Raw genomic sequence first — 9,897 nt, 5'->3', positions numbered from 1 at the left:
AGACCGTGATCATTTGTAGTACCGTCGAACGCCCCTCCACAAATCCATACTGTTTGTTACTAATCAGCTTATTGCCCTTGAGATGTTCCAGAATCCTTTTCCTAATTATTGATTCCAATAACTTGCATATGACACATGTTAAGCTAATTGGTCTATAATTACCTGGGTCGCTTCTGTCACCTCTTTTGTATATTGCCGAGATGTTCGCTAGTTTCCAATCTATGGGTAGTCTTTCGCTCAAAAGTGATAGATTAAAGATCTTACAAAGCGGATATGCAATTACATCTTTCGTCTCTTTCAGAATTCGAGGATGAAGCCGTTCCGGCCCAGGGGATTTATTCCTTTGTAGTTTATCTATAACACTGATAATATCCTTGCTAGAGAATTCAATCTGTGATAACATTGGAATATCCTTGACCTCCACCTCTGGTATTAACCCTTCTGGTTCCTTGGTAAACACTGAGCTAAAAAAGTCTGCAAGTACTGTTGCCTTTTCATTGTCATCTTTAGTTTTAGAAGTTTTATTCAAATCTTTATACAGATTACATATACTGACAGAAGCTTTTGTTTTCGACTGGACATACTTCCAAAATATCTTTGGTTTAGACTTGACGTTTTGCGCAATAGTCTTCTCCACGTTCTTAACAGAAGACCTAGTTTCAGCTCTTACCTGATTATTAATCCGTCTGTATTCCTCATATAATTTGTCATACTCGCCCTGATTAATTTCTCTACCTTCCCTCATTTTTTCCAATAGCATCCAAAATCTTTGTTTTTTCTTAAACTTTGCCCACAGCTTTCTATTCATTGGCAAATTATGATTTGTTCTCTTCCTTAATTCCCCACTGTTTTTAAGTTCTCTCCTTGGAATACATTTGTCTATTGACTCTTGTAGTTTACTTTTAAATCTGCACCACATGTCCTCGATATCATCGGTATCCAAATACTCATCCCAATTAATATTCAACATTCCGTTTAGCTTGCAATAATCCGCCTTTTCAAAAAGATACACAAGTCCCTTACAATTTTTTACCTGTGGTTCCATGTTGCATCTGAAAATTACACATCCATGATCACTCCTGCCAAGTGGATTTCTTATCTCAATATCCTCAACGATCATGTTGTCATCAGTAACAATCAAGTCAAGTATGTTGCCTGCATCTGAACCTCTGAATCTAGTAATTCCGGCGACATGTTGTATAAAGTAGCAATCTCGCATTTTCTCAATAAACCTTAGACTTAGGTCATCATCACCAGTTTTGCAGGTTATGTTCTTCCATTCTATATTTGGTAAATTAAGATCTCCCACTATTACTTTATGTTTGATGTTGTAGTCTGCTATTTCTTGCATCAGTGACATAATTTTCCCATTGTATTCTGCTTCACTATTCGGACTTCGATATATAGACACAATTAACACATCCCCTACACGCGTTTTTCCTTTAATTTTTGCTGCAATATATTCAGTTGCTTCCTCCTTGAATTCCACAATGTCATACTGAACACCTTTTTCTATGTACAGCAACATTCCCCTACCAACCTCCGCCTTTGCCAAATTTTTGCCAAATATTTCATACCCCTCTATAGCATACTCTACTATGTCTCTTTCAAACCTAAAATTCTTTGGCTTAACTTCTTGTACTGCAATTACTTGGGGAGGTACTAGCTCTCCACTTAAAATAGTCCTTAGTTCGTTAATCTTATCATAGGAAAACACATCAACATTACAAAATAACACTTTAACATTTTTAACCCAATTTGTCGATTCTTCATTAGCACTAGTGTTTTTAGACGCTTCAACATATTTGCTTACATATCTATCCGGCCTTCTCCCGTGTCCCCACAGCTCACTGTTTCTGTTCTTGCAACTCCTTCCGAAGCTCCGCTCGTTGCCTCTCTTCTCTTCACCTTCAACAGGTATCTTTTCCACGGGCTTCCTCTTATCACATAGAAGTTTCCCGAAGCTGCTTCTTCTTCGTTCTTCCTTTGGGCCTCCTCTTTCAGCTCTTTTTCTCTCTTCCTTTCCTCCTTGGTCATGTCATGTGACACTCCTACTTTCCTGAAAATTCCTGTATTGGCATCTTTAAGTTTATACAGGTTCCTCATTATTCTATCTTTCAGACCACCTCTAAGAGAGATCAGTATGGGTCTAGATTTTCCAGATTCTGATTCTCCTTCATACCTGCCTAGCCTTCTTATCTCTTCAATATCACTATCATAACAAGTTAAGCCTATTTCACTGCACAAATTGGTAAACACAAGCCTGTCATGGCGAATCTTCTCGGACCTAATCGCTAGATCCATGCCTCCTACCATTTCCTCAGGGACTCCATAAATGACAAGGTTATCCTTCCTGTCCATTCTACCCTGGACTTCTCTTGTCGCCTTTTCCAGTATTGTCTTGTCATCATACCCAGTACCTGCTCTGTCATCGCATTTTTGCAAAATGTCACTGTATGAATTAGCAAAGTCTTCTTTCACTTTTGTAGATACCACCTCCCTCACTTCTTTCTGCCACTTCCCTTGTCCTTCAGTCATTTTCCTTTCCACTAGTTTACAAATCTCATTATACATCTCGCCTCTGAATTCCTGGAGCTCCTTCTTCACTACAATGTCCACTTCTGACTTGATTTCAATATTCACATTTTGGTTTATCTTAACAATATCTTCCGTCACTTCACTGAATTTTTCATTGGTCCTAACTTCCAAGGCATCCATACGTTTTTCGACCTCATCTTGTCTCTTTGATATGGAGGTAATCTGTTTAACAAATTTACCAACTACAGCATTACATTTTGAACAATACCAGTGGATAGATCCCTCTTCGTTCCTCTTCAAAAATTCATACACAGGTTCACATATACCCTCACACATTATGTGGTGCCACATGTCACATAAATTACATTCCAGTACATGATCATCATCACTAATCTGGCCTTTGCAATTTGGGCAGACCTCTTTGTTGTCAAACTTGTCTTCCGCATGACCGCCGACTCCATCTTGTATCCCTTCAGTCCGCTGACAGCCGTTCCCTCCAACTGCCCCGTCCCTATCTTGTCCAGTTTCCATACTTGAAGCTCTTGTTTTCACTGTCCTAGCTGTTGTAGGCACTCTTGATGCACTCATATTTGTTATTAATTAGTATTCAGCACTCAATTTGGTTTCCAGAGACAAAAACAGGTAAGATAACGGACGGAACAACTGGAGCAACGATTAAACTGTATGTAAACGATATTGCCACTGAAATTATCAGTGTAGATGTGAGCTGCTACGGTGCTGAACTCTCGTATTATCTTAATTGTACTCAGTTCATCGAAATCTCTGAATAACGACGTAGAAGATAACTTACCCGTAGGAGTTTTCGTTAAAATCTCTGCGGTAGCCGATATGACGTCATGTCGTTTATCGTAGCACTAATTCCTGGTAAGCTTACATCTATATTTTAATCTATTTCCTCCCTTCTCTTCCTTCCTCTTGCCAACTTCTCAACTGGCTTTCATATGAGTCTTAATTTGTCAAGACTATGCAACAGGGTATAAGTGTATACATGCATAAATAACCGGAAAATAAATACTAATGTCGGAGCTAATTCTGGACACGTCTTCTCGTCTTGGCAGATTTAATAATAATAATAATAATAATAACAATAATAATAATAATAATAATAATAATAATAATAATAATAATAATAATAATAATAATAATAATAATAATAATAATAATAATAATAATAATAATAATAATTAATAATAATAATAATAATAATAATAGTAGTAGTAGTAGTAGTAGTAGTAGTAGTAGTAGTAGTAGTAGTAGTAGTAGTAGTAGTAGTAGTAGTAATAATAATAATGATAATAATGATAATAATAATAGTAATAACAATAATAATAATAATAATAATAATAATAGTAATAATAATAACAATAATAATAATAATAATAATAATAATAATAATAATAATAATAATAATAATAATAATAATAATAATAATAATAATAATAATAATAATAATAATAATAATAATAATAATAATAATAATAATAATAATAATAATAATAATAATAATAATAACAGTAATAATGATGATAATAATAATGATAATGATAATAACAACAATAATAATAATGATGATTATACACCTAGCTGAAGTTATTCAGCATCGCCACACGCAGGAAATGAACTCTACTCACTTCCCGTAAGATATTGAAACGAACACCCCGGGCTCCTTCAGACGGCTCCGGACAATGTCGTTCAAATACAATTTCTAGGATTCGCCAAGCCCAGTAACAACGACAAAGATGGTAGGAGTGAGCAAAAACACACGACCTTCCTTGGTCACATATATTAATACAAGGCAAACACAAATTGACTATTGATCTATACAATGAAAATGTACACATTCACTTAAATGGAAAAGCACATTTCGACTGTTCCAGTTCGTAGGCAGATAGCGTAACTAAGGATTTTAAACGGTGGGCAAAGGATGCAGGAAGTTAACCGATTCGAGGCGATGTCTTTAACAGTCTAATGACACAATTGGGCTAAGTTGTAAGCACACTCTGACTATCCCACTGCATTTTGGCTAGAGCATCGCCTCTTCTGCACGTCCTCCTCCTCCTTACCTGCCTGCCTACCTACCTCTGCTGATTGTAAACTACCCGAACGATGTAGTTTACGATAAACAGTTTACGTGTTCGTAACAATATATACACACACCTCTCACGAACATACCCACGTCCCACGCACAAACTTCTACATGTACTTTTTCTTCGACTAAAATTCGCTTCCTTTATAACTTTTCTTATGCTACATCTTCTCATTTCAGTTTACCTCCCATTAAAGACTTTTCCGCTTTTCAACCTTTCTCTACTACTACTACTACTACGCCTCCTACCATTTTCTCAACTTTTGGTGTTTTTAATACCAGGCGTCGGCGCCGCCGTCCAAGTTCCCTGCTCATTTCTCCCGAGCCACGACCACCAACCGCCCCTAACCGCTCACGAAAAAACGCATTTTGGCAATAGCCCTCTTTTATACACTACTATATTTTCATTTTCTTACAGACATTCTTCCCCTCCCACAAAAACCGATCCCGCGCGAGAGGGTGGTCTTACCTAGCTAGTCTGCTAGTCCGCTCTCCGCTCCAGCACACTCAACAAGTGCTCAGGAATCTTCGCCGGCCGGTGGCGGCGATAAGAGTTTTCTCCTTAGCTGTTGCCGGTCTGGCACAGGCCGACCTCTTCGTTGACGTCGGCAGGCGGGTTTACACCAAAGACAAATACACACATTTCCCAGGTCATGTAATTCTCTGTTTTCAGAGTTGTACTTGGAAGAAAAGAGATACATGCACACTTGCTCGCTGGCTTAGTAGAGGCCCACAATTCAACTCTGATTCAGAGCCCTTAACTCTTCGCCGGCTGGTCGCAGGAGAGGAATTGGGGAGCCTCTCTTGCCGACCGGCCCGCACCCACGCCCTGGCATCTTCGCTAACGCTGGCGAACGGGTTTACACTTCTGACATTTACACACAATTCCCAAATCACGTAATTCTCTGCTTTCAGGGTTGTGCTTGGAAGGAGAAAGATAAAAAAACACCCGTCCGCCTGCCCCCCTCGCACCGCCATTGGATCCACTCTCCTGACTACACTTCGGACATTGCTCGCTCATCGCTCAAGCCCAACCTGGGGCTAAACAGGAACGCTCATGCCCAACCTGGGGCTAATCAGGAACGTGCTCTCTACACGCGGGAAGTGAACTCTACTCACTTCCCGTGAGATAAATAGCCACGCCCCACGCACAAACCTCTACACGTACTTTTTCTTCGACTAAAATTCGCTTCCTTTCTAACTTTCTCTTATATTACATCTTCTCATTTCAGTTTACCTCCTAGTAAAGATTTTTCCGTTTTTCTACTTCTACGCCTCCTACCATTTTCTCAACTTTTGGTGATTCTAATCCCAGGCGTCGGCGCCGCCGTCCAAGTTCCCTGCCCATTTCTCCTGAGCCACGACCACCAACCGCCCCTAATCGCTCACGAAAAAGCGTGCTGACAATAACCCTCTTTTAAACACTACTATCTTTTCATTTTCTTACAGACATTCTTCCCCTCCCACAAAACCCGATCCCGCGTGAGCGGGTGGTCTTACCTGGCAAGTCGCAAGTCACTCTCCACTCCAGCTTTCTCAACAAGCATTTTGGCAACAGCCCTCTTTTATACACTACTATTTTTCATTTTCTTATAGACATCTTTCCCCTCCCACAAAAACCGATCCCGAGTTCTCTCCAAGCAGCAGTTCTCTCCAGCCTTGGGGCCAGTTCTCCCTAGCAAGTGGCCACGACTCTTGATGAGGCCTTCACTCCGAACCTTCTCCCAACGAGACCTCGTCCGTGACTTCCGAGCCTATTAACCATTAAACCTTAGTTTTAGTGTCATTGTGAGTCTCATTTCCCTGGCTTGTCCATACCGAACCAAACCACGACACTAGCATTTTAGTGCCACTGAAATGTATACATTTATTTTCTTTCACATTTAGTAATATTCAAACTATTTTGTCTTTCTTAATCACATTCAGTTTAGTAATAGTTTTATTTTTATTTTTCTAATTCGTATCTTATCGATTTACTTGTTCACTATAAAACGTTAAGTTTCAATGATGAAATAGTCATCGTTTGTAAGAATATGCGTAGGATCCGTGATGAAATAAACACTAGAGGTCAGAAAGTCACAGTCCTAAATTGATTTTATGTATAATATTTGTCTTATTTGACCTACAGTCGGTTGAATTTTTAATCAAGGTGAAATGGGTAGGAAGATGGTGAATTATAGAAAAATCCTACTACCTCAGGTGAACTTATAATAGTGGTCAGTAATACAAAATTACAGATGACAAATAGGCTCGTAAGTGTAATCATGGCAGATGATCCCGACAGAACAAATCCATTTGCATCTGGTAACATTGAAAAACCAAAAACTCAACAAAACGTTAGACGTGATACATCACCCAAATTAAACTGGGATGATGTAGCCCATAAGCTACTGCAAGAAAATTTGTTGTTGACAGCACTTGAGCTACACAGTGAATTAGTAGAGTCTGGTCGTGAACTTCCAAGGCTAAGAGATTATTTCTCAAACCCAGCTCATTTTGAGAAATATGCTGCTAAACCACCCGATTCGTCACTTGCACAGCTTTCTGGTAACCTAAGTAAGTACTACTTACTGTATTATTTGTTTTAGTCATTGTTTAATGCTACACTTCCTACACTACAGTACAGGGCAACTTTATCTCAGGAAATGTCAGAAAAATTAGTTTGACATGTACGGTAGTTAAATTGTCAAATGTGAATTTTGCTTAGGCATTCTGGTATTATTTTAGTTGTGCACACCTATGCAATATAGCATTAAAAAATTAAATATTAATTTTGTAAATTCAAATACATGAACGTAATGTCATAAATGTGTGATTTTCTTGGCGGAAATAAAAAACAAAAAACCTTGCTACAAACAAATTTACCAATGAACGAAGTCGCTAGGATACGGTACAGACACCATGCCAGTCCAGTCACTATCAGACGCCTGCTTTCACATTGTAGACTGGGTGTTCTTCAACTCCAGGTGGTGTTAATAAGCACTGTTACAAAGACAATAGGGCTTCTTTGGACTTTATGAGAGAACACGGGGTTCTGCCGTCGTCTGTTAATTGCCCGAGGTACAATAATAATCAGGCCGCCAGCATCCATGACAACAGCAACGACCCGGATGATCTTTAGAATTTGAGGTACCGAATTACTAAACATTGGTTAGGTTACGTAGATTAGGTTAGGTTAGAATAGACTAATTTATCATCCTTTTATTTCTTTGACCTCGGCACCTATCAAAACAAACATGGCATATCATTCAACCGCTGTGACTTCGTTCATTAGAAAAATGTTTTAGCAACTTCTCTGTTATTGATTTCTGCCAAGAAAATTGAATATTATGTTGATCTATTATAATTTACAAAATTAATGATTAATTTTCTATTGTCATATGATATTGCATAGGTGTGCACAACTAAAATTTTTCTGGCATTCTTTTCAATCATATCTGACATATCAGAGCTCAGAAGAAAGGTAATGCAGTAGAGTAAGCTAATGTAATGAAGAAAGCAATTATCAGTCCTCACCTGGTTTTCACCTGGACCGTGGTGGGTCTTCAAGACCCAGGCCTGCTATGCAATACTTGCCCGCCAGCTTGGCCCATTGCCAACACGAGCCATTGCCAAGATGATCCATTGGCTACTTAAGACGCTTTGTTTTGATAAATGCAGAGGTTGGGGAAATTAAATTATGATAAATTTGTATGCTCTAACCTATCTAACCTAACCTACCTAACCTAACCTAAACATGGTGGGCCGACTTGGTTGAGTAGATGGACCAAGTTGGCAATGGGCCGAGTTGACCCTACACCCATGGAATGAATGATCCAAAGAAGCTATATACTGCTGATGCACCAGCCAAGAGGAAGTAAGAAGCAGTGAAGTAATATTGGAGTGTAAAGGTAAGTACATCATAGCAGTTAGAAAGAATAAGCAAATAGTACGAGGAGTAATTTGCTGACATCATTGTGGTTTTTATTTTGGGACAGTTTTGGCTCTTAAGAGCTGAGATTTTAAGAAGTATTTTATGGTATAAGGAGTACTTTGTAACTCATTTGATGAGATTAAATATTCCAAGATAGTGTTTTCCAAACTTTTGCCTGAGGACATTATCTAAACTGTGTGTCATAGAAATATAAACATTTGATATAATTCTTACTTGCTCAGTACTATTGATAGAAAAATAGAAAAACCTGGAATAAATGACTGTAATATACCTATGTATCAGGCATGATATTCTTCCGATTTAAATCAGATTTCTGATTTTTTTCTTTTCCTGACAATGATCTTGATTTTTTTTTCATTAATTCCCAATTGTAATAAATTATCCTATTAAAAAAAAAAACTATTTTGTTGTGGTCGAATAATTTTTGGTTGATGTGAAGTTTTAGCCGATTTGTATGTCGGGTGTACCTGTGTTTAAGTTGTTTATTTTGTGCTGGCCCGCAAGTGATTCATTGTGTGTAGCAGTGTAGCATTGCGTGGTGTGGTGCACACGTGCACGTATAGCAAGGTAATGACTGGGGTAGATTTTATTTTGGCCGAATTATATTGATAGCAACATTTTTTTTTTTTTTTTTTTTTATTTTTTTTTTTTTCTCCATGTGCTTGTGTACCTTAGCTCAGTGATATAGATCTCGACATTGGTCTTTTCTGAACTGTTAGTTCATGTATGTTGGCCCTGGAATTGGAATAACTTTTTTGACACTAAGATGGCATCTAAAGCTAAACCAAATACTGTAAGTCTGCCTAGTGTAGGCCTTACGGTCTCTTGCAGTCTCCTTCATTCTTAACTGGGTATAAACTGGACAAATTTAGATTTAAGAAGGAAATAGGCAAGAATTGGTTTACTAATAGGGTGGTCAATGAATGGAATAAAGTTAGTAATCATGTAGTAAGCGCTGAAACTATCAGTTGTTTAAAAAAAACGATTAGACAACTTTATGGATGGGGACGACAGGTGGTGATGGATACGGAGCTGCCTTAACGTAAATCTCCCGAAGTTACGACGTCGTGTACGATAATTAAGTTGGCTGAGGCAAATTTGTATGATGTTATAAATGAACTTGTACGGTGGATATTAGCTGTGAGGTAAAGTGTTCTGAAGCTTAGGTCTACATTACCATCCTGCAAGCTGGAAAAACTACCTGGGGTACAATATATACCGGTATTGGTAAATTTTTAGTTTCGACCAAGGGCGCAATATAGCAATAGAAAATTAATTATTAATTTTGTAAATTATAATGTATCAACAATATGCAATT

General features: G+C 38.1%; 1 protein-coding gene across 1 annotated transcript in view; it reads left to right on the top strand.

The window, feature by feature from the left end:
• Positions 1 to 6,702: 6,702 nt before the first annotated feature.
• The window catches only part of LOC143034652 (RAB11-binding protein RELCH homolog), an 87,732-nt gene continuing 84,537 nt past the window's right edge, over positions 6,703 to 9,897 (top strand). The window contains exon 1 of the mRNA XM_076201009.1: positions 6,703 to 7,201. Within this exon, the coding sequence (XP_076057124.1) occupies positions 6,883 to 7,201 (319 nt within the window). The 5' untranslated portion in view covers positions 6,703 to 6,882. The remainder of the gene's footprint in view (positions 7,202 to 9,897) is intronic.

Source organism: Oratosquilla oratoria, chromosome 17 (assembly GCF_046742065.1).
Source record: "Oratosquilla oratoria isolate Oo_2021 chromosome 17, ASM4674206v1, whole genome shotgun sequence".
Lineage (NCBI taxonomy): Eukaryota > Metazoa > Arthropoda > Malacostraca > Stomatopoda > Squillidae > Oratosquilla > Oratosquilla oratoria.
Note: the sequence above shows the minus strand (reverse complement) of the source record. Positions and strands in the feature narration are given on the sequence as shown.